At 41.0% G+C, this 25,473-nt stretch overlaps 1 protein-coding gene across 1 annotated transcript; it reads left to right on the top strand.

Annotated features, from left to right (window-relative positions):
* The first annotated feature begins 526 nt into the window (after positions 1 to 526).
* On the top strand, positions 527 to 25,388 carry KDM4A (lysine demethylase 4A). Its single transcript, XM_028733780.2, has 22 exons — positions 527 to 1,002; positions 2,270 to 2,458; positions 3,298 to 3,473; positions 4,249 to 4,363; positions 4,634 to 4,827; positions 5,109 to 5,158; positions 6,468 to 6,571; positions 7,295 to 7,432; positions 8,368 to 8,615; positions 9,323 to 9,513; positions 10,366 to 10,718; positions 11,271 to 11,391; positions 12,259 to 12,437; positions 13,990 to 14,185; positions 15,424 to 15,500; positions 16,533 to 16,588; positions 17,236 to 17,344; positions 19,773 to 19,961; positions 20,278 to 20,448; positions 21,171 to 21,290; positions 21,774 to 21,866; positions 22,280 to 25,388. The coding sequence occupies exons 2-22, from the start codon at positions 2,321 to 2,323 to the stop codon at positions 22,418 to 22,420; spliced, it is 3,159 nt and encodes a 1,052-aa protein (XP_028589613.2). The 5' UTR covers positions 527 to 1,002; positions 2,270 to 2,320; the 3' UTR covers positions 22,421 to 25,388.
* The last annotated feature ends 85 nt before the right edge of the window (positions 25,389 to 25,473 follow it).

Raw genomic sequence — 25,473 nt, 5'->3', positions numbered from 1 at the left:
ACAGAGGTGGCCATCTCTCTGGGATTCCTTAGTTGTGACTCCTGAGTCGCAGGCTGTTGGACTAGATGACCCTTGGAAGTCCCTTCCAGCTTTACGATTCTACAATCTCTTTGGTAAAACAATAAACAATACAGATTTGCCACCTCGCCAGTTTAAAACCGAGCCATGTTGGAATTGGGCTCCAGCGTCAGCGCTGAGAAGTAAATAAAGGAACGGCAGTAATTTCTCCTTGCGTCGAGGAAATTCAACCAACATGTTTTCGCTTTCGGTGCTTAAGTAAAATGAAAAGCAAAATAATACAAAATAATAACAGGGTATCGCGCACGCTGCTGTCCCCTATATCAACAAACCCTTATGCCGCTTCTCCTTTCAATATGAAAACGGTTATTAGATAACCCCCTCACCAACGGTGGAGACTCCCTCCCTCCCTCAGTGTCTCCCCACAAACACAAAGTCTGCTTAACGACAAGACTCTCTTCCTCACTGATTGGCTATTCTATGGTCGAGCCGATTCACACACTTCTCCTTGCTGACTGGATCGGAATTATAATTACAGTACGTGAATCTCGTTGTGGGCGGAGACCGCTTGGGAATATGGAGTAAGGGGCGGAAAAAAAGGGAGCGAGAGAAAGACGGAGTGATTTCTTTACTAACTCGAGCGGAGGGGGCGGCCTATGGTCGTTCGAACAAACAAAGTCGCAATATCGCCTCGCGCAGCCGTAAAATAGCGTCGGAACTACTTTCACGGCAGGGGGCACTAATCCGACCAGTCGTCGCGGCGGCGAAGGGGGGGCCCGACGGCGGACGAGACTTTTGTGATTGGCATTGCAGATAGCCTATGAGACGGTAACGCCGATCCAGGCGGTCGCGGGGATTGGACTGTGACTGGGAAACGCCCCCGACGCAACCAGGAGGGGGCGGAGCATAGGACGGTTTCGGCCCCAGGTAATACTCGAGCCTTGGGCCTTGGCAAAGACGGAGGTGGTGCTTGTATGCACGTAGGTGAGTACGAATTAAGGGGGCTTTCTTGGGGGAGCCGTGGCAGTGCCGGGGGCGGGCGGCGGACTGACTGACTGAGTCGTGAGGGTAGCGAGAACGGGGGAGTGGGGAGCGAGACGGGTCCGGGTGGGGCCCCTCTCGGTTGGCTTGAAGTCGCGTTTGAGGAACGGGAACCGTCGAGAGCAGCGGAAGACCGTCCTTTCGGGTGGGAGTGGATGGAGGGTGGGCTCCCCTCTCCGCTGGATTGATCTCTCTCGGGGCTCAGAGCCGCGCCGTGCGGTGCCAGGCCCTGGCTTCATGAGTGGAAGGGGTGAGGGACGGCCGGTCTCGCCGCCTCCGCGCACAAGCGAGCGACCCGATTTTCCTCGCCTCCCCTAGGCCGGGTTTTGTAACCGCAGGCGCAGCCCGAGGCAGCCCTGGGCGCCCCTACAAAGATGAGTGCTGTTAAGCCCCTCACGTCTCGCAGCGACGGGCGCAGCTTCCTTTCTTCTCCTGGAGAGGCAGGCCTCTCTCCCGTGTGTACAAAACCAAACAGGGCCGGCCCATCAAACAGTGCCGCACGTGCCCCTGTCAAGGAGACATCCTTCTCCTAAGAAGAGCCTTGCTGGCCGTAACACCGGGTCATATCAAAGGCCTGTCTAGTCCAGCATCTTATTTCCCACCGAGAAGAGCCAGGTACCCCCGAGAAGAAGAAGAACACGAGCGTAGTAACCCTTTCCTGCTTGTGGGCCCCATCAACGATGAGATTCATAGCCATACTGCTGCCTCTTTCCCCTAGGCTTCATGGCCTTTCAGGATTGATAAATGTCTTTGTTGGAGGAGAAAGTAACTCTTTGGTGAGAAATGTAACTCAAGCTTCCGTGTCAGGAAATGCCCTCAATAAAACAAAAGCAAAAGCATCGTCATACCGTATCCTCTGTAGCCAACCATCAGAGCACCTTCCAGTATCCCAAGAGTGAGAATGGTGGGGTCTTTCGCAAACAGTAGTGTTGGCAGTACACCCTGGTACTTGTTCTCTGACGGGATTTTTACAGTGTGACGGATGTTTAGGAGGCACAAGCTGTTGAGTAAAACACGGTGAAAGTTAGGAGGATTTTTTTTTTAAAATTGTCATTCCACTCCCAAGATAGTTGGGTTATTGATCTTTGGGAAATGGGAGGGGAAATGCCTTCATTTATGTTTAGCATTCTTTATATATTATGCTTAAACTATCCTGGATAGGCCTGATTTGATTATTTATTTGTGTTATTTGAATGGTTGTTTGTATTAGTGCACTTTTTTCCTGGTTCACATGTGACAAGGACAATTGTGAACAAGAACCATGGCATCTGAATTTGAGAACCCGAATCCAAGTGCGAGAATAATGACATTCCACCCAACTATGGAAGAGTTCAAAAACTTCAGCCGTTACATTGCGTATATAGAGTCGCAAGGAGCTCATAGAGCTGGACTGGCAAAGGTAAAACAGACCACAAAAGTGTTCAAAATGTTCTCTAGTATGATTCAGAAAAATATAGTGTATAGTTAACTTACTTACATGGGGGTTACATTCCAGAGATCACACCTAAAGCCAAAATCATGTTTAGTCCAAACCCATTATGTTTAGTGACGGGTAGGATTGCCAAATTTTCCCTGAATGCCACTCCCTTTCTGCCTGTTTTATTTTTTTTACATAAAGCTGAATGAGCAAATGTGCCTAAGTTGCCTTACTGTAATTTGTTGAGAACCACAGCATAGTGCTAATGAGAAATGTATTTTGCAGTGAAGACGTGTCTTTGGAAAGTTTTGATACACAGCTGCATGCCGTTGATGCTAAGGAAATAGTTCTTATTTTCAGTACAAATAGGTCTTAATATTCCTCACTGATAAAAATTGAGTTGTTTAGATTTTCATAGTCAGACATGGAAATTTTGCACGTTATCTAATACTATTTGCTTAACAATATTTGAGATGAAGGGTGATTCCCCCCCCCCATATTAAAAGTTGAGACGTTTTAATGAGTGTATAATTCTAACCATGTCTACTCAGAAGTATGAGCTATTTAATTCAATGAGGCTTAGTCCCAACTAATTATATCAAAGCATTATGCCAATGAAAACTATATTATAGAACCATAGAATTGTAGAGTTGGAAGGGATCCTGAGGATTATCTACTCCAACCCACTGCAATGCAGGAATATGCAGCCGTACCCTTGGAATAATATCTTATGAAATCATATGCCTTACTGGGTTACTTCTACAGGTTTTATTTACTTGTTATTTTGAACCATTGTATCATTTGTCTTTTGAACTTTCTAGGTTGTTCCTCCAAAGGAATGGAAACCACGCAAATGGTATGATGATATTGATGATGTGAACATCCCAGCTCCTATTCAGCAAGTGGTCACAGGCCAGTCAGGCCTCTTCACACAATATAACATCCAGAAGAAAGCTATGACAGTTCGGGAGTTCAGGAGGATAGCAAATAGTGATAAGTATGAAAGTTTAAATACATTTCTATTCTGTAATTTTGTCTATCACAGTGATAGCCAACATGGCACCTTCCAGATGATGTTGGATTACACCTTCAATTCCTGGCCATTAATTATGCTGGGTGGGGCTAATGGGAGTTGTAGTCCAAAACACATGGAGAGCACTACATCAACTACCTGCTCTAGTTTCTTTTTTTAAATGACTGCCAAGCAATGCCCATGTATGACCTGTCCTTTAGTTTTAACAAAAAGAACAGATCTTCATACACAAAGGCATGAGTCAGCCCCAAGGATCCCCTGCTGCGCATTGCAATTCTTGCACCCATAAGAAACTGATGTTTCGTCCTGTTCTGTGGCTCATAGGAATTGTGTTTATCCCTGCTGACCACCCAGGAACACTGGTGTTCTTTGTCAAAGATTATCACCAGAATAATTGAGATAAAATTATCCAGTCATGTACTGTATTTCTTAATGGTCTTTTCCTTCTCAAATTATGCAAATCAGTTTTTTGGCAAAGAACTTGAGCCTGACTGCATAGCGTATAAACATTATTACTAAAAGTAGAAAAGAAGAAGAATGGAACATTTGGCTTCTTAGTTCTGCATGTTTATACTTATACATATTCCCTCTATCCATAGTGCTTATCTAATCTGTTTTCTATAATACATTTTTATTAAGACTAATCTTTTTTTAAAAAAAATGACTGCTACTTTTTCTGACATTTCTATGAGATATGCCTATGAAAAAGAAAGTGAAAAGCAACTGCCTTCTATTTTAGATACTGCACCCCTCGATATACTGATTTTGAAGACCTTGAACGCAAATACTGGAAGAACCTCACATTCAATGCTCCAATATATGGTGCAGATGTTAATGGCACACTCTATGACAAGGTAAGAAGCAAACTTATGAATAGGTGTCTCTAACTTGTGTATGGTTTACCTTGTTTTCAGTAGTGATTACAAACTCTTAACCTTGATGCTGAGCTCTAACCATTGTAGGGTGTCACTGAAGCAAGTGCAGACTTACCTGTCCCTGTTGCTGAAATTACCAATAGGGCAAGGAGCAGAGGTTAGCAGTAATATAGGACAAATAATATTAGTTATTACAGCTGATAAGATGTTAATTGCTTGTTTCTGTTTGGCTTCATTTAATTTCTTCAGCATGTAGATGACTGGAATATTGGCCATCTGAATACAATTCTTGATGTAGTAGAGAATGAAAGTGGCATTACTATTGAGGGGGTGAATACACCATATCTCTACTTTGGAATGTGGAAAACATCATTTGCCTGGCACACAGAGGACATGGATCTCTACAGCATCAACTACTTGCATTTTGGGGAGCCCAAGTCATGGTGAGAGAACCTGTTATGGAAAAGCATTTTGTATATAAACTTTACTTATATTTACCATTCTGTATTTCTAGTAAGAGTCTCATGGGCAAGCAAACTTTCTGACTTCCTTAGTTTGGAAAAGAACAAAATTGGCCTATAAATGTTGGTAGCTTAGCAATTGGAATTCTTTCTCCATTATTTCCTATTATTACTACTACTACTACTATTATTATGATATCTAAAGCTCTTCAACCCCAAGCTCCGCTATGCTTTTTGTTTACTTAACGTGTTTGTGACTACAGGTACTCCATTCCTCCAGAGCATGGGAAGCGGCTGGAACGCCTTGCTAAAGGTAACCATCTCTTTCTGTCTCAGTGGATGTATGCAGTTGATTGTTTCTGAAGAGCCATAGGATCTACTTTCACTTTAACGCTACCATGGCAATAACCCTAATCCAGCATTATAAACCTAACAGCAGGGAGGAAGAACTTGTTGCACGTGAGGGAAAAACCTTTTCTAGTGCAGCAACTTACCCTAGTTCCCATACAGTTCAACTGACAGGTTAGTGGAGTGATGAAATTTATTAAATCACAGTCAGTTTCTGAATGTTGAAATGAGCAATGTTGGAAGACTATTACCCTTGCATAGCTCCCTTTTCTTTTTTAAGGACTACATAGGTGAAGATATGGACAAACATTCATCTTTTCATGTATCTTCAAAGAAAAGTTAGTTCCTCAATTGCTATGTCCTTGCAGCTGAAAGAGGAAGCATTACTCATCAGCACAATCCAGTAGATCACTGTAATAATCGTGCCAAAATGTATAAATATACAGTATATAATACAACAGTGATGGTTGTACTGCTAGGAGCTAGTTTTGGCTTCCTTGGGCAATGCCTGACATTGGAGAAATTGGAAAACCATTTCGAGAAGAGACCTTGGGTGTGGGGAAGGACTGTACCCCAGTGTGTAGTGCACATATCCTTCATAATGGAGCTCCAGGTTCAGTACTCGGCATCTCCGGTTAAAGACCGAGCAGGGCTGGGAAATATCTCTGCTGAGACACTTGGTCTCTGAATGAGTGTGTGGGAAGGGAAATTTCTTTGTGGTGGTAACCATTCTTAGAATCTGGGAATGAAGTGTTTGCTTTTATTCCTGCACTCCTACTTGGAGGGGGGGCGTTGAAGTTAGGCTGATTGTCTTAATTGTAATCTGTTTAGGCTTTCAAAATGTTTTTTACTCAGCTTGATTAAAGGAAATCCACTAGTTAGCTTCACTTTCTTTGGAACCCACAAACAAGATGCAGCTTCTATTAAGAGTCTAAAAAATGGATATTAATCTCCACCTTAGTTCTTGGGGTTTTTATTGTGAGGTGTCCCCCTCCCCCATTTTCATTATTTTGGTCCTTATTCTGAGTCTGTGACATAATTCGTATTGTGCTATGAGATGAGATAAGGAAAGACTGTCCACCTTTCCATTAGAAACAAGTGGGTACAGTCACCTTTGAGAGAGCATGATAATGGTCTGATTTTTTTGCAGTCTTGTCTCTATCCTGCTTGAGTAGCAAGAGTCGAGAATAAAGTATTAAATAATGTAGCCAAAGGGTATTTATGTGAGCAGCCCTTTTCATCCAGGAACACATATAACATCTTTACTTAAACAGGGTTCTTTCCTGGAAGTGCCCAGAGCTGTGAAGCTTTCCTTCGTCACAAGATGACCCTAATATCTCCATCAATATTGAAGAAATACGGCATTCCATTTGACAAGGTGAGAAAGGAGCATTGGCATTACTGCAGTTTTAGAGTACATCTAAGGAAGCATCAGGGATCCTTGTAAGATGACAGGAATTGGATTTCTGAGAAGTTGATGAAAACACCAGAAAATACAAAATCTCTTATGAGATCCCTTAAACTTTGGCCTTCCTATTTCTAGAAAGGTCTGGTCTTAAACTTACTGGACAAGATAGCTTTCTTCTGCAAGTGAATTATAAGGTGCAGGGTTTGATGCTGTGCAGAGGGATGTAGCAAATTATTTGCTTGGTTTGTGCCTACTTAGCATAACATCCCTTAACATAGGGGTTAGCCACATGTCTCTTTTCTAATGCCAGTTTCACAGTTCTAATTGAAATGGAAAAGGCACTACTATAGCATTGAAAGATAATTTTAGTCACTCAGTCTCAGCTGATACATAATTTGTCTAAATATTTGTTTACAAATGTACATGTGGCCAAATAAAATTTTAACTAAAATGTACATTGCACTTCATTTCTTCTTCTGTCCAGATTGAAACATGCCATATATAGTTCAATTTGCAGAAGTTCTCAGTCTCCTAGAAATCTGTGAATAGTGCAAGTAAATCAGCCTTTGACAATTTAATTATTTGAGCAAATGGGTAATTGAGCCCTATGATTTTGGATTCATAGTATTGGAACTTACAAGTAAGAGATAATGCAAAATGCAGATAATCTTAAATGGCCTTCCTGTCTTATAGGTGACCCAAGAAGCAGGTGAATTCATGATAACCTTTCCTTATGGATACCATGCTGGTTTTAATCATGGCTTCAACTGTGCTGAATCTACTAATTTTGCTACACTTCGGTGGATTGAGTATGGAAAGCAGTCTGTACTAGTAGGTGTCAATTTGCTTGCTGCTTGAAAAAAAAATCCCTACTTAACAGCTTGATTTTTCGAATAGGGATCTTGGAACTACTGTATTTTTATAACAAAGGTTTTTGTTGATGATTCTGGGCTGCAAAGTCGAATCAGCCAGTTTAGTCTTTCTAAGATTGATTATGCTTAAAAATGTGCAGTGGGAGGACTTGGTTAGAGAACTTTGGAGTCCTTTACACCTCTACCCCATTCTAGTAAGCAGCAGTGATTGTTGGTATAGTGAGGGCTCTGATCTTGCTTCCATCTTTCCCCACAATAGCCAAGTAAGTAGCCACAAGTAGCGTCAGGGCAGCTGTATGGCACCACTGCTCTGGCTGCTCCTGCATAGTCCCCCAAATAGAGGCAAATCTTGCTTCATCTACTGTGTAAAGCACAAGGCTTGTGAAATAACAATGTGGTAATGAGACTTGTTGAGTTTCCCAGTACACTTTATATATGTTTTGAGAGAGAGAGAGAGAGAGATTTTATTGAACCTCCCAGTGCTCTCCCATCCAAGGGTCTGATCAGAGCTGCACACTGATCAGAGCAGTGGGGCAGCTACAAATGGTTCTAGGCCATTCACTGGGTCCTTTTTTATTTCATCATTAATCATTTGTTACACCAACTAACGAATGTGTTGATGTCAGAATACAGCTCACAACTGGTGTTGAACTTTTGATATTAAGAATATTAGACATGAATTGGATGTACACACTTATTACCCAGCACTCCTCAAATACATCCACTCCCTTTTTGCACATGATTATTTTCAATCTCAAGTCTAGTACCTGCTTATTAGTTCTGACTGGGAATGGTATGTGAAATCATTGGAGGGAAAACATGGTAGCAGAGTAAAGTAACATTGGACGGAAATAGAAATAGAAGTGGCCTCACTTGGTTTGTTATTCCATGCAGTGTTCATGCCGAAAGGACATGGTCAAAATCTCCATGGATGTCTTTGTGAGAAAATACCAGCCAGAACGCTACAAGCTTTGGAAAGCAGGGAAAGATGCAACTGTCATTGACCACACACTACCAACTCCAGAGGCAGCTGAGTTCCTTAAAGGAGAGCTCCTCCAGAAAGTTAAGAAGGAGAAGCAATGTCCTGAGGAAAGTGAACCTGAAGAAGGATGCAAAGCAGAGGAAGATACAGAGAAGAAGAGGTATGTTTGTTTTTTTATACCGTACACAGAAATTGTGAAGTGGCCAATTCAGGAGCTGGATATTACCTTCCTTTCCTATGAACAAATTTGATCAAAAGTGATGATCGACCTACTTAAAGACATGGCCATCAGCAAATTCTTGTTTTGATGTTTTTCTGGCTCACAGAGGGGTGATGAATATTTAGATGAGTGCAGGAAATAAAAAGCATATAGCTGAGAAGGCTACTTAGTGCTATTTGATCAGCATTTTCTTTAAATATATTTTCACTGTAGGCTTGTGAGGGAGCAGTTTACAGAAAAAGCTGAGTTGATTTAATATATTGCAAACATCTGACTAGATTACCCTGCCTTTTCACAGCCTTTTCACCTTAAGTCTGTATCTGTGATGGATACACTACATTGAATATGGCTACTCCATGGCTACATAATAGTTAAGTCTCTCAGGACCTTTATGTAAAACAGGGATCTTTTTAAAGCTGAGGAGGAAATGCTGTAAAATTTATTCCAAGCATTGATGTCAATGAATGTCCATTTACTCTGTGGCAGAGTGTGGTATGGTTTCTATCACCCTTCTTGGTTGTTGTCTCCATCGTGATACATGCATTTCTTTATTTTTGCAGGAAGTCCATTAATCAACTAGTCCTGAGAGATAGCAACTTGCTGTGCTGGGTTCAGTTGTGCTTAACTTGTAAGACTTGTTTTTGCAGCATGCCCAAGCATCGCATTGGAACCAAACGGCACCGCGTCTGCTTAGAGGTTCCTCATGAGGTGAGCCAAAGTGAGGCCTTTCCCAAAGAAGAGCTGGGTTCAGTGCAGTTTGACATGGAAGTGGCAGAACCGCCTGTTGGACCTGCTAGAGAGCCTGTGCAACAAGGGGACCAAGGGCTTGCACCCCCAGGTAACTGCTTCAAGGTCTTGCTCCATTGCACTGCTCCATCAGTGTGTACCATGTTGCTGCAGTTTTATTCACTATCACTCAGGTGTCATGTACCAGGTGCAACACACATTAGATTGAAAAGGGCTACTGTTTCTGCATTACATGCAGAAATCTAGGCAGTAAATTAGCATGACCTTTAAATCTAACTACAAAATACATGCTCAAAGAAGCTGGGGCAATCACAGAGAAAGTAGATGGGTTCTTTGTAGTAATGTTCACCTTAAGTTATTCAGAGTCATTTGACAAAAGAAGTCCAATACTACCATGTCATTAAAAGCTTTTAGAACAAATTAATAAAGTGAATAGTGGTTAGCCCCCATATCAAGAGGTGTTCATCTGAAAGTTGTAAAGGAACTGATACAGAATTGCCTAAGGGTTCATTGTGGTAACAATAAATTGCCTATCGTTAAAATCCTTAGAAGGTAGCTAATATGTAGTGTTTTAAAAGATTTGAAATAGATTGGGAATGTGCGCTGGGACATGCAAGTAGGGATAATATGTGTCCCCTCCCTCTTCCCTTAATGTCAAGTTTTAACATTATGCAGGTGGAGAATTCAAAATGGGCAATATTTTATTTTTTTTGAAAAAATGCTTATGAAATGTGCAAGCATGCATGCTGAGAAATGGTGGGGTGGTGATGACACTGAGCTAGAATGTTTTCTTGGTGTTTGAAGTCATGGAATAAAAAGGTTGCTGGGGCACCGCTGACATAGCCAGACTTAGCTACCTGATGGATCACCTCTGGAAGCCTCACTTGGAATTTGTCTCATTTGGCAGTTACTAATGAGTGCTTTAAACATTGTTTTGATCCAGAATATGCAGATTCCTCGGAAGTAAAATTTGAAGAACTGAAAAATGTCAAACTAGAAGAGGACGAGCCAGATGCAGCTGTTTTGGATCTTTCCATCTCTCATTCTGTGACTTCAGCCTTGACCCAGTCAGCCATGAAGCAGAGTTCAGCCTCCAGCTCTCAGTCTGGCTCTTCAATGTGTTCAAGTTCTTCAGATTCTGAATCTCCTGACTTCCCCAGGCAGGCTCTTGAGCAAGCTGAAGTTCTCACAGTGCACAGTTATGCTAAAGAAGAAGTCGGTGGCATGGACAGTGAGCAGCCCTCTGGAAAAAAAGCCAGTGCTACTACCCATGTGAATGAACAGGAACTTGCAAAAGTAATTGGAAGATTAGTATTGGGATTGCATTACAAGAGCTGTCTTGCATATGCTGCAAGCAGACTAATGATCAGTGATACCTAAATTGTATGAATTGTGTAACAGATCAGGCTTGACCTTAAGACTGGTCTTTTATGTAATGTGCTGTCAGCTTGATCCTTGTAGTGTTTTCCAATACAAGCATAAGCTAGATATTAAATAGGTGTGCATTTGTGCTAGGACTGTGTTTTCTGCTTTGGGCACCAAGTAACTCTAGATGTCCAAAAGCTATATATTTGCACCTCTGGTTTTTAAGACATGAGTACTTTCTCCGAGTGAAAGTCTTGTATGTAATGGAATGTAAGCCACAAAACAAACAAGCTGTTTTCACTTTCAGATTCTGTCCTGTAGCTTGGTACAGCAAAAGCATTTTGCAGATTTCGACTTTTCTCTCTGTTCATCCTGACTTCAGTTCTGAAAATTCTCTTTCCCCGCCCCCCGCAATCTGTTTATGTTGTGCTGCATCTGTTGTCTGTGAAGAGATGTCCACTGACCTACCTCTGTCTTTTCCAGATGGCAAAGGAGTACATCAGATCAGTAAAAGACCGTAAAAAATCAAAAGGGCGTCGCCAGCCCCTGAGCAAACTACCACGTCATCACCCACTTCTGGTTAAAGATGGCCTCAGTGATGATGGTAAGTTCAGTGTTGTTTCCTTACCGCAATAGAGGTCTGTTGTGGATGCTAGTGAGGATTGGGGATTCCCAGATGTGTGCCCTTGTGAAATTGCTGGGCAGACACAATTTTTTTGATTTTTTAAAGGTGTGCGTATTGCTCACTTGTTTCCTACATGCATGCCACATTTGTGCAAAATGAACACATTTGAATGAATGAATTGGAAGGCAGGGACAAAGACAAAGGGGAATGCGTACTGGCATGGATGGAAGCAAGCAAGCAGATTTTGTCTTCAACTGCAATGTGTGTATATGTGGACTAATGAAGTAAAATTTGAACAGAGAAAATGTGGATTCCAAACGAAATCCCTGCCCCCATGTTATTCCTTGAAATATGCCCTCTTACTCATTTCTGGAATATTTTGATTAATAATTCCTGAGAAGATGCAATGCGTGGCTAACTGAACTAGAATTACTCTGGCATTGAATTTTCAGCCAGCAGGTTAGGGGCAGGTACAGGGCTTTGATCTGTTTTGGTTGCTAAAATTCAACACACTTTTTGTATCTATTTACATTTAGTGCGTACTGTGTTACTTCCAAGTTATTGATCCCATAAATTAAATAGGCTTGAGGATCATCATGCTAGAGCTTCCACTATTGCACCACATGTGTGAGAACCATGCTTGTAATTGCTGCTGGTGAAGCAAACTTTCAGCAGGACTGGGCAGTTGTACACTTTTGGGGACAGTGAGACCAGTGTCGTTTGGTAGTACTTGTGAAGTGGGTCAAATCGTTAAGGAATTTTCCAACAATCTATAAGTCCCTTGACTTGGCTATTTTGCAGCTCAGGTTTGTAAGCTTTGAAAGACCCCTGTGTATCTTATTGCAGAGATGTCAGAGCAGCTGGCACCAGATGAAGAAACTGAGGAGATAGAAACATGGGCAAAGCCACTCAGCCAACTATGGCAGAATCGCCCTCCAAACTTTGAGGCAGAAAAGGAGTACAACTCAGCCATGGCTCAGCAAGCCCCCTATTGTGCAGTCTGCATGCTGTTCCAAACATACCAGGTAAGCAGACCAAATCTTTTAGAGGTCTTTGTAGTGCACCAGTGCTGAGAGAAAATAGCCAAGGATATAATAAAAACTAGGTTGTGGGCATTGAACACCAGGAACTAACAGCAACAGCAGAGAAAACATGTTCCCCTCTTAACTTTCAACTTTCTTGGGATACGAAATTAACCACAATTATATTGAATTTTTGCTTAATCCTCAAGAAAGAAGGGCATTTTCGCTGGCCAGGTTTAATTCAAATCCTTCAAACCTCCTATGGGGAAGGTTCTCGGAAATGGTGGAAGGAGAAAGAATTTGCCCATGTGAAGACCATCAGGTGGAAACTCTTACACATATGGTTCTTAAATGTAAACTATATATTGATCTCCGCCAGCAGTTCCTAGATCAACTCTGCATCCCCAAATGGAAACCAGAGTTTCATACATTTTCTATTATTGGGGAATAATCAGGAGCTTACCAAGTTAGTGGCTAAATACCTTTATCTAGTTTTTTGTCGTCGAAACACATTGCAGACATCTGATCTCTCTGGAGACCTAGAGATCTAATGTTAGACTGCTTTGCCGCTTTCATTTGACAAATGTTTTGTGTCACTGGAAAGGCGGGAATTCTGTATTGATTTGCTATGGATGTTTGTATGTGATGCCATTAAGAGGTTTGATGATGATTAGTGAAATATATATAAAGCACAGTTTTAATGGATACAGTTTTCAAGAATGCCCTTTTAAAAGTGCTTGAAATGTGTCTGAATAATTTGCATGCATCTTAAAAGGCATGTACCATTTTGTATCTGTTGTTTGATCTTAATTCTGTTGTACAGTAACATTTTATTGGTTGTGCAGTTTGTTTGGCGGTCTTTTTTCTTAAACAAGGAAGAGTTCACTAAGCCTTCCCTTCAATATTACCTTGCAGAGTTTGCTTCCATAGAGAGTTACTTGTGAAAATACTGCGGGGTATGGGTCTCTTTAAATCGTGTTGGATTGTTTCCAACAGCTGCTAGAGCCTACCCTTATCAACACCTTCCGTTTAGCTTCTCTGAGCCAAATCTATTAGAAACCTCTGTAGCAGTTTGATGTGACCCAGGAAGCATTGAATATGGAGCAAGATAATAAAACAGAATGGGTACTATAATGGGATTACAGTACAAGATAACTGAGGTCTAATTTAGCCTGTCCTTGATCTTGGCACATGATTACTTGTTTAAATTTAAATTACTTGTTTAAATTGTTTAAAATTATGCCCTCACATTTGTACCTTGGTCTGACAGCAAGTTGGCTTACTGGGTTGTGTGTGGGGGTTTTGTCAGTAATATTTTGTGTTTCTTTCTCACTAGGGAATTCTACTAAATCTACATCTGATTTGTCACTAACCTTGTCATTGGCTGTGTTACTTGTCTGTTTAAGACTAGAGTATTGTAGTTCTTGTGTTCGGACAGGACTGTACCTGATAGGTAGCGTACTGAATGAGTAGGTGGCCTTTGTTATTACCTACACTCTTAACTGCCTTTCCAAACTGGTGTCCTATTAAATGACTCTTTTTCCTCCTCTTACAGGCAGATTGTGGAGGCCAGAGCTCGCAGGCAGCTCCAGATGCTGATGGAAAGATGAGAACTAAGCCCCTGATTCCTGAGATGTGCTTTACTACCACTGGCTGCAGCACAGATGTCAGCCTTTCCACTCCTTACTTGGAGGAAGATGGCACCAGTCTTCTGGTCACTTGCAAACAGTGTCAAGTTCGAGTACATGCCAGTGAGTACTAAATATCCTGGGTGTGATCCTGTGCTATGATATTAAATGCTGTCCCTCCATTTTACTCTGTTTTAAAAAGGGAAAGATGGACCTGTGGTAACTCACTGCTACTTTTTTTAAAAAAAAAAAGCAGGGAAGGATGCTGAAAAATATTATTGAGCTGCCTTCTGGGAACTACCTTGATTTCTACAGAGAATAAAATGAACAAGTGCATGGAAGACCTTGCATTAGTGTGAATTAGCTAAGAAATGAACAGGAAATCTAATCTGTGCACATAGTAGAACTAGAGCATGCCAAAGAAATTATGCAGCAGATTAAAAAAAGCATTCAGAAAGCATTTGCACACCACACGTAGTGGAACTCTGAAATTCTTCCACTTGAAAGTTTGTATAAGAGTTCATGAAAAAAGACAGCAAATGATCAGTAGGAATATCAGCTGCTATTAGGATTGCCACAATAAATTGTCTACATAATGTTTTGGGTATTCTTATCACTTCCGGTCTCTAGCGATTTATAGTGAGAAAACTAAATCTGGTTGGTTACCCAGTTTTAATAATTTAGCCCCTCATTCCTAACAGTGACCAGAGTCAGGATCTGAAAACCCACCTACCCCTACTCCCATGACTGTTCTTAGGTGTTGAGTAAATCATGAAGAAATGTGGGTATTCCCATTTTGAAATAAAATATGAAAAGCGTGTAAGAGGCTTAGTGCTATTGTTAGATATGTATTACTATGATTTGAATGGGTGATGGAATGGTTAGTCTAAAGTCTGCTTATGTTCTGGAGTTGTCTGTTTCTTCTCCCTCTGGTGTGAATGCCATACTGTTGTGTTCGGGGACGCAACTGCTATATTCAGCTATGCAGTGATTAATTCTATCAGTAAATAAAGTTACTGAAGCAGGAAGAGTAGAGTCTGAAAAAGCTTGCCAGTTTAGTTATATGCTGCTTCTTCACAGTGAGCTGTGCCCAGAGCAATTTACAACATAAATCAATTTATCAAAATACAAAAAAGGAAGGGGGAGAAATCAGTTTACAAACCTACCAACAAATCCAAATAGGATAAAATCAATAATTCAAAAAACATTGAAGAAATAAATAATCTAGATTTAACTTACATTTTGCTCCATATTTATGTATTAATGGACACCACACACACACACACACACACACACACACACACACACTTATTAGAGAAAAAATACTTCTCCTGTTGAACTTGTATGTTCATTTGTGTTAGGTTGTTATGGAGTAGCCCCTGCGAAAGCAACTGAGGACTGGAAGTGCTCTAGATGCAAAGCTAATGCCTTAGAAGAGGTAAGAAAATCTTGAATGTCATACCTTTTGCTAAAAAACTATTGTGTACACGTGTGGGCCTTGACTCAATAGCTTTTGGAATGCTATACATGAAAATGTTCTATTGAAATGTAAATAATATTGTGAGCTAGTTTTTGTTATGAAAATGCTTCATGGAATAGTCTCAAAGGAAATTGGAAGGTTTACTTATTGAAATATATAGGCAATGCCTGTTTTAGGCGCGTGCAATTGATGCATGACCGTGCATGCACGTATCATGCTGTCCCCAAAAGTGGCTGGAAAAGGGAGTGCTTACATGCACTCCGCTGCTGCCCACGGGGGGTCAAGAACGCAACCCCCACACAAAGCAGTCAGTCCCTGTATTTGTGTCTGTGTTTAATGGTAGCCCGTCCATTGAATGCCTCATACTGGAACTGATACAAAGTGCAAGATTCTTTGAGGTAGCTCTTTTGAAATTTCCCTAAAGCAGTATGTCAGGTTGCACATTGAGATTCCATGTTAAAATTAATATTTATGGTGCTCATTGAGAACCATTATCTGGTCTGCTGGTTTAGAGAATTGGGTCCTGTTTAGTATGTGGCTTATAGGTACTTGAGCTGATAATGGAACTGGTCTGTAACAGCCGCTACCTAACAATTTGGTTAGGATGCTGTATTAGGCTTAGCATCCAGCTGAATAATGCAGAGTTCCTGCTTCACCTCCACCTTCAATTTTCATTGGTGTAGGAGGACTTCCTCTTCATTTGTTCTAGAACTCAACCCCATTGAGTGCATTCTGCCCAGCATGAGGCATATGTTAAGCCCTTCATTTCCGCAGGTTTCTAGTAGAATTGGTTTGACTTCTCTTCCGCTTTAGTATGCTAGCTTGACAAAAGTGGTTAATGCAATAAAAAGAGAGATAAGCTTGTACAGTCTGCAGGACTGAGCATTTTGTGTGTTTGAGAGAGATAGGAAGGTTCTGTCACAAGGATGAAAGTGAGAATTTCTTCATTTCTTCTGTTTTGGTCACGTGGCTTTTTTCCTTATCTGTCAGGATTGCTGTTTGTGCTCACTTCGGGGAGGTGCACTTCAAAAAGCCAATGATAACAAGTGAGTACTTGGGTAACTGAATATGGAAGGGATGCAGGTGGCGCTGTGGTCTAAACCACTGAGCCTAGGGCTCGCCGATCGGAAGGTCGGCGGTTCGAATCCCCGCGACAGGATGAGCTCCCGTTGCTCGGTCTCAGCTCCTGCCAACCTAGCAGTTCGAAAGCACACCAGTGCAAGTAGATAAATAGGTACCGCTGTGGCGGGAAGGTAAACGGCATTTCCATGCACTGCTCTGGTTTCGCCAGAAGCGGCTTAGTCATGCTGGCCACATGACCCAGAAAAACTGTCTGTGGACCAATGCCGGCTCCCTCGGCCAGTAAAGCGAGATGAGCACCGCAACCCCAGAGTCGTTCGCAACTGGACCTAACTGTCAGGGATTCCTTTACCTTTACCTTTTTACTTGGGTAACCGAATATGGAAGGTCTTTTTTCCTAAAATGTGTCAATAATTCACTTAACTTGAAGCAACAGATCTGGGAATTACGAGTTCCTGTTTGGTGCAAAGTGGGTTGAGAGGAAGCACATTTGCTTACCTAACCTTTGTACAAGGCAGGGGTGGGTGTAGGTTTGTTGGTTTCAGATGCATCATCGCCTGCAGCCCATCTTTTATAAGCATGTGCTAACACTCCATCTTCTGATGTTGTTCAGGTGGGTTCATGTTATGTGTGCTGTGGCAGTTCTGGAGGCTAAGTTTGTGAACATCGCAGAACGCAGTCCAGTGGATGTCAGTAAAATACCACTGCAGCGCTTCCGGCTGGTAAGAAGGCAGATTGTTTTGTCCCTTTGAAGTGATCAATAATCCCAGCATATGCTTTTTGATTATTCTTCCATCAACATTCTGATAAAGGATGTAAAATAAGGTTGTTCAAATCAATAAGATAAATGAAGCTGGAGTGCGATTAGAAGCAGAAGCAATTGTACAGATGTAAAGTAGAACACATAACCTGTATACTGTAACTTCTAAGCACTTCATATACGTTGTTCCAGTGATCTGTACAGCAACCCTATAAGTTAATTATGTTGTATTATGTTGCAGATAGCAACTTAAAGCTGGAATTATATTTGTTTTCTGCATTTACATCCTGCTCTTTTCCCATGAAACTACTCATTCCAAAGCCCTTCCCACCAACTTTTAGTCAATAGTATTCACCTTGCTCCTGCCTGCAAGATGGACACATCTTTCCTAGATGTGTAATTATGAGGGGTTGAGAGACCCAAAAGCCTACTAGATACAAGAGATTAGAGGGCACTGAAATGCCAACAGCACTGGTCATACCAGTGTCAGGTTGAACACACCAGTTGCATTATAATGAGAGAGCAGACTGCTTATGCTGCAGAGAAAGATGGAGAAAGTAAACTATCCCAAGGAAATGGGCCATTATTCTCCTGCATCCTATGTATGGTGTGCGGTTAACAGCCCTTTTCATCAGCAAGCAGTGTTGCATTACATTTTGTTCTAAATTACCTTGAGCATAGCAGGGGAAATTTACAAAGCAATATGGCATAGACTACCTGCAGCTAAGTAAACAGCATGAGTTCTCTATTATTCTTCACAGGGTTCTAGAGTAGCAGTGTTCATTTGTGGAAAGTGCAGTACTGTATTTACTTGATGGAGATCAGTAAGTGCATTGACATTTTAAAAATGAAACATAAAGCCTATAATAAAACACAAATCAGAACTGACAGACCTATTGAAAATAGGAATTTATCACATCTGAACCCAAACCCTCTCATCTACTTCTCACTTGAAAGAATGCAGATGACTTCTTTTTTCAAGAGCATAGGAAAATTTAGAGAACAAATTCTGAAGGGAAAAGATGTTCTTTTCCACTGAGATAGTAATTGTTATACCTCCTTTCTGTGAAAGGAGACCAGTAATTAATTAGGGAGAGGACAAGGGATAAGCATTCATTGCTCATTTTTATAGTAAAGATGAATGAATAAGCTATTCACTGGCAGTTGGCTAAGGACACAGCAAGTAAAACCCAGCTGTAGTTTTTTATGGAATACAAGTGTCCCTGCCTAGCTCAAGAGTCTGTCATCATCAATATCATTATTTTTATATATTTATATAATATAAATATAATTTTATATTATAATTTATATAATATTTTTATATAATAGCAATATATATATTGCTATTCATCAAACGATCTCCGGGCAGTTCACAAGATAAAAATACAAGATAAGAACCCATGGAAACTTGAGCCAGATAAATGACATACTGTCAGGTTAGGGCTGCAGGTCTTCTACACTTCCACAACTTTTGAGACTGGGTAAGCAGAGGCAAAGGTGGGGACAGCATTGATAATTTAGTCACACTTCTCCTTAAGAGATTTTCCTGCTACCCTCTTGATATTACAGTAGCTCCCTCTCACTCAAAGTATGTCTCAAATTTAGTCTGCTGTTTTCAGGGTAGTGTGGTGATATGAACATAATTCATGACTTGTTTTTATTTATGCTTTGGAAAAGCCTTTGTGTTTTGTTCCCACCATGCCTTCATCTCAGTCTTTCATATTACTGTACAGTTAGAATGGGTATCATAGTCCATTAACTGTTGCCCATTTATCTTATATTGTGAATAACCTGCTTCTGTTGTCAGGTATTTCATGTTTTTCAGCTGATGTTGTACAGCTAGGTTGGCACTCTTGTTTATGCACTAGTTCAAAGCCCTGTGCTCTAAATGAGATGCTTGTTCTTTGTCATTTGGGTATTAGACTTTTGGGCATATCAGATATGACATGAGAGCAGGGATATTGGAGGCACCATTCTTGATAATTTCTCAGCAATTATTTGAGGAAGGGAAAGCCCTGTAAGAATTGTGAGGAGACTGCCAGGGAGGGACAGCTAATTGATAAGCCAATAAAAATGATTCATGAGGAGTTTAATGGTCCATCCATTTTTGTGACAAACCCTTGAACAAAAGTTGATGTACTACAAAGCTCACATACATAGGTAAGCATAAGATGCAAATGGTTAACATTTATATGGAATTTGGAGATATCCACAACATTTGAAAAATTATCTCAATATTTCTAAATCAGTCCTATATAAAGTGTGCTTATTTCAGTACCTAAACTTTAAAAATGTAGCATCCAAGCCAGATTTGAAGCTGATATGACTCACTGTCTTTTCTGGTTGTCATGTTCCTTGAATCTGTTGACCCTAAACTGGTTTGTTCACAGAAATGTGTTTTTTGCAAGAAGAGACGGAAGAGAACTGCTGGCTGTTGCGTGCAGTGCTCTCATGGCCGCTGTCCTACATCCTTCCATGTCAGCTGTGCTCAGGCAGCTGGAGTCATGATGCAACCGGATGATTGGCCTTTTGTGGTCTTCATTACTTGTTTCAGGCACAAGATTCCATCCCAGGCAGAGGTAAGGTCATGGAGGCTGTTAGATTTAGTTTAACTGTTAAAATCATTTGCATATCCATACAGGGATGAAAATAGTTAGGAATCCAAAGACATGCAGCACCAGCAAAACACATAGCGCTTGGGAGGGGAAACAGTGATCTCCTTTGTTCAATGGAGGAGCATATCATTTTAGGGCTCTGTGTTAATTGACAGCTTTGGACAAGTTATCTTACCCTTCCTGGACATAAAATGCATTGGAAGTGCTTCGCTCCCTGATCAGTGGTCCATAAGCTTGGAAGTTTTATTTATCTTGACTATGGCTCTTCTTTTTTCTTCAGCGAGCCAAGGCTGCTCTTCAGGATCTTACCGTGGGGCAAGCAGTGATCAGCAAGCACAAGAACGGGCGTTTCTACCAATGTGAAGTGGTCAATCTGACTAAGGAAACCTTTTATGAGGTCAACTTTGACGATGGCTCCTTCAGTGACAACTTATACCCAGAAGACATTGTGGTATGCTATGTAATGAAAGATCTATTCCACTAGAGGGTGTATAGTTTAAGGAAATACCTTCCTGTATGCTCATGTTGCATCTCAGTTCACATTGCTGAAGTATTAGTGTTCATTGAAGTGGGACAAATCTCTAAAGCACCTGAACAGGGCTCAGCGTATCACTTTGGGCTGTAGGATGTAGACTCTGAATGGAGCACTTAAAATGCCTGACTGCTTTATTACAAATATTTTCCATTTCCTCCTCCTTGGCATTTTTGTACCTTTAGCATCATTTTTTTAAAAGGATGCCAGATAACACCAGCTGTGGTAGGAGCACATATCTGAAACACCAAGGATAAAGTGTTCTTTGTTTTTTATTGTTAAACCTTTACATGTATTATTGAGAAAAAATAGGGTCATAGACAGGTATCTACGGAGATGAATTAGCCACAACTGGTTCCATGCTGTAGAACAGCTGTGTAGTTGTAGCACCAGATTTGAAGTGTAAACAACTGCCTATTTAAGGGAGCAATGCTCTATGTGTAACACAAGTTTCATTCCTAACAGCAACTAAGAGAGAGCAGTAATTCCACTTAATGAAAGGTCTGATGCCTCCTCAACCCCCATTCATCCACTCAACTGGTAACTCTCTCCAGAGTGGGTTGGATAGTCGGCAATATTTATGCTTCCCATTTGTAAATAGATTATGTTTATCTTTTTCAAAAAATTATCCCACATGATAGAGTCAAGATTGTCTCCAAATGGGTCCTCCCGCTGGAGGTGAAGTTGTTCAAGTGAGATGGACAGACGGCCAAGTTTATGGAGCTACATTCGTGGCTTCGCATGTTATTCAGATGTACCAGGTAAGGACTGAGTGAGAAGGGATTATACTTCTATCTTCTGTCTCCCCTGTCTTTTTGTATGAGTTTTTCCCCCCCTGATGGCTTACTAACTTGGAGGTCTACTACTTCTGCTCAATTCATAAATTTATTTATCAGTTGTACAAGTGGCAGATGGCATCTAGGCTGTAGCTTGGCCATAGTTAAGGAACATTGGTTGTGCTGAGCATTTGAAATTTGACTTGCTTTAATTGTGGTTGTGTGCTATGGTTCTAAATATCTGTCCAAGTCCACAGTCCCCTCTCTTGCTTGTTAGCTTGTCTTTCACCATTCCCATCCTGATGTCTCTTGAGGGCATATATGCAGATTCAGTGTTTGTTTCTCAGCATCAGTTCAACAAATGCAGAAGCCGTGAGGGGACAGATGGTAAGATGGACATTATCCTGAACTCAGGAAGGCATGAGTTACTGTGCTCACTTGACAGTTGCCTGATTTTTCTGGATGTAGGTGGAATTTGAGGATGGCTCCCAGCTGATGGCAAAGAGGGATGATGTGTACACTCTTAATGAAGAACTTCCTAAGAGGGTCAAGTCAAGGCTGGTGAGTCAAGGAGCAGGGGAGGCTGATCCATATAGTTCTTTTCACAGAGAAGTAAAGTTATAACTCAGACCTTTCTGTGCCTGAGATAGTTCATTTCATGTAGCTATGGGCATAGGTGAATTTTAATTATTAATTTACGATGAGGGGGGCACTTTATCCCTGCAAGGCGCAATCCTTGATTTTAAACAGCGATCGTGGATCCTCTCGAAACATTGTAAAATCCCTTGTAACTAGCCCTAATTTTATTTTAATGACTGGCAAACTGAACTGATGCTTCAGAAGCTGCCATTTAAAAGTCCTGAAATTGAAAGCCCAATTGATCACCTGTTTGTGGGGATCAGCTGGGCCACCTCTAATGCAGAACGAGAATGCCATTCTCATAGTAACTATTTTGGTTGATTTCTCTCCCACAGTCTGTTGCATCTGACATGCGCTTCACAGAGATCTTCACAGAGAAGGAGGTCAAACAAGAAAGAAAAAGACAGAGGGTCATCAATTCACGCTACCGTGAAGATTACATTGAGCCTGCACTGTACCGGGCCATTATGGAGTAGTAGTGGAGTAGTAGCTGGCAACAGAATTGCGGTGACCACCTCCAGGTGGATCCTAGCACTACAGCACAGCAGAGGCCAAACAGACTGTCTTTACATCCAGGTTTTTTTAAAAAATAATAATGAAACAAACTTACCTGATTCTGCAGCACCTTGAAGGTGGTTGTCAAGTAATAGGATGGATTCAACTTTACTGGCAGACTGTAAGTCTAGAATTTGGGAGCACTAAATTCTCTGACTTCCTGAACCATTTGGCTCACACCAGCTTGATGGCTTCACTTTTGGCAGTGAGTTTCTTTTTGAAGTACAAACTCTTCTCTACCAGAGGAAAATCTTCTTAATACAACCCCAGGGAGCAACAGACAGCTGCAGTGCTACGGATGAACCCCCTGCTTTTTCCTGGATTAACTGTCTGGTTCAGGGTGTGTTTCCCGGCTCACCATGCCTGCACAAAGCTGGCGATGTCACTGGTGCTTGACAATTAATTCCTTTTTATATTTATAACCCTGTTTTTGTCATGAGCACGTGTTTTTTCAGCATCACCTCTCTCAGACGGAGCCAAGTGGGATGAAGAAGGGAGAGTGAAACTGATTAGCTCCTTTTAGTCCCTACTTCTTGAACCTTTGATTTAAGTTTTTGTCCTATTTTATATTCAGAGACTTATTTACTCATGCGTTTAATTGTAATAGTATGTGCCTATGTAATAGGAAACTGTTTGGAGCCATTTAGCACGTGCATTCCTTGGGCAAGAGAATCCTAGGAAGTACCCCTCATTAAGGCAATAAGGACCGCAGGCATTCCAGGGCCCTGGTTCTCCTGGGAAGACGAGGAGTCAGGCGCAGGCATGTAGCAAGGATGCCTTGGAAAATAATTGTAAGCGTATCTCACTGGCATTGGCTTCAGCTTGTGGGGTGTCTTGAGTATAAGTTGAGTATTTATAAAATAAGTGCAAAGGTCAGCATTATTGGTATTTCTGTTTAGGAACTTGATGCTGGTTTTGCCCTAAACTAAGATGGTAAAAGTAGCAACAGAACTCATGTGTATTTGGTCCTATCCAAGGTGTGGAAGTTCAAGGGGTATGATTTTGGGAGAGAGAAAGGGCTGCTTTTGTGCTTTACAACAATGGGGACAACTTTACGTACGTTCCAGAGAAGAGTGCAAGCTACTTTTATAAATATGTTATTGTAGTGACTGTAGGGCCATATCATCATGAACATGCCCTTATCTGACCTTGGAAGATAAAAGTACCCTCTTGTTCATTTGGCTGCTCTGGCAAAGGATGTGGTGCCACAACCCTCTGTTCAGCTATTTCTCTTGCTGTATAAAGATGTGCTGTATCGGAAATTTTAGGGATGGAGTGCCTTCTTACACAACAGACTATGTTGTGGGGTAGGCCACTGCTTCTGTATCAGCCTTGCATCATATATTGCAAATTCTTATAATGTAATTTGACCAAAATCTCCTTCAGCTTGCAAACACAATCTTCAGGCATTTTTCTGACTCTTCTCTCCCTTTATTAATTGTAATTTTGGTGTGGCCTGAGGCAGCCCATAACGGGGGGGGGGGGGTAATATAAATCTTGATAGCCAGTATTAACTTGCTCTGTGTGTTATTTGAGAGAGTCCAGGAGTGGAGTGACTTCAGAAGCAGTGTATGTGGGATCCCTGAACGCACACACATGTACATACACACAGCAGACTGGAAGATTAGAAAAGTCATTGCATCTCATTGATTTCTGTGACTGTCCTTTGAAGAGTGGCAGCTCCCCAAATGTATAAATCTGCCTTTGGAGAAACACTTCAAATATTCTTGAATGCTTTTCACTCCCTCAGCTATCTGGGTGGGTGGGTGGGTGGGCATACTTTTTGGTGCTTTGGGTAACAGATTCCCTCTGGTCAGTATTCTTCTGGTTCCCCAGGTATGATATTGAAAAGCAGAGTCTTCTATTTTTCTTTTTCCCAGGAGCCTCTTCCTGTCCCAGCTGGCATTTTCTGCATCTTGATTCAGGAAGGATTGTGTTTATATACAGAAATCCTTATGTTGGCATATTTTTTAAAATATGGCTTATTTACTGTTATGCTTCAACTGAAATAATGGGCTTTTCTGTATCAGCTTTGAAACTGAATCATTACCTTAAATATTATCAACATACAAGGGGGATTTTTCCTTATGCTTTTGTTTCAAATTGTCTATGGGAAAAACTAGTCTAGAAGGCATTTAAATTCACCCGATAAAAATAGTCTTGAACTGTAGCTATACTGTGGCTCAGGGCCTTTTCTAAACATTTTTTAAAATGATATCTGGGTTGAATATGTGTGTCTCTGGAAATGGCTGTTCCTATTCTAGACTGTGGGTGAACCTGAAGATAGATTGCAACAGGTTAAAGTAAAACAAATTTATATTGTGTGGAGACAATATGTAAAGTACGTTGTGGCTGAACCAGCACACTTTGTGAGAATTCTAAGGATTCTATCCAGAACTTACTATAAGTATTCTGCTCTACTACTATTATGGGTGTGTGTCTTGCTTCATTTAGATCAATTAAATGCATTTAATCTTAGTCAGCATAGGAGATCAGTGAAATAGCAAAGCAGGTGTCTGTCCCCCAAAATGCCAATTATTGATTAATTTTATTTAATGACTGTGGGAACTCATTTGTACTGATATTTTAATAGGCTTTTGAGGAGTTAAACTCCTTGTTATTTGCTTCTCCCCTACTTTAAATACGAATTAACTGATTAAGATGCATGAACAGCAAGGAGCAGGCTGAACAGAGTGTTACAGACATTATGTCATTATTACCCTTCTCTAAATTGGACTCCAATAATTTCTGACCTGTTTGAAGTTTTACTGGCTTTGGAATGACAATGTGAGATGGAGACAAGATAGGCAGCTTTATGTATTGTTTTCAACCTGATCTAGTAATATAATTTTGGACTAGACTCAACTGATTAAATCTGAAACACTTTAACATTGTAAGCCTCATGTATTTAATTACATCATGGAACCTCTATTGCTTATCCCAAGTTCTTCCTTTTGTATCTTTCCTAGTTACA

This window comes from Podarcis muralis, chromosome 5 (assembly GCF_964188315.1).
Source record: "Podarcis muralis chromosome 5, rPodMur119.hap1.1, whole genome shotgun sequence".
In the NCBI taxonomy this organism is placed as follows: domain Eukaryota; kingdom Metazoa; phylum Chordata; class Lepidosauria; order Squamata; family Lacertidae; genus Podarcis; species Podarcis muralis.
Note: the sequence above shows the minus strand (reverse complement) of the source record. Positions and strands in the feature narration are given on the sequence as shown.

Bases quoted from the DNA above. Each gene is read 5' to 3' on its own strand.
- KDM4A (XM_028733780.2), top strand. From the start codon at position 2,321: ATGGCATCTGAATTTGAGAACCCGAATCCAAGTGCGAGAATAATGACA. The intron at 15,501-16,532 runs GTAAGAAAATCT...CTTATCTGTCAG, and splicing joins AAGCTAATGCCTTAGAAGAG to GATTGCTGTTTGTGCTCACT. The intron at 17,345-19,772 runs GTAAGAAGGCAG...GTTTGTTCACAG, and splicing joins CACTGCAGCGCTTCCGGCTG to AAATGTGTTTTTTGCAAGAA.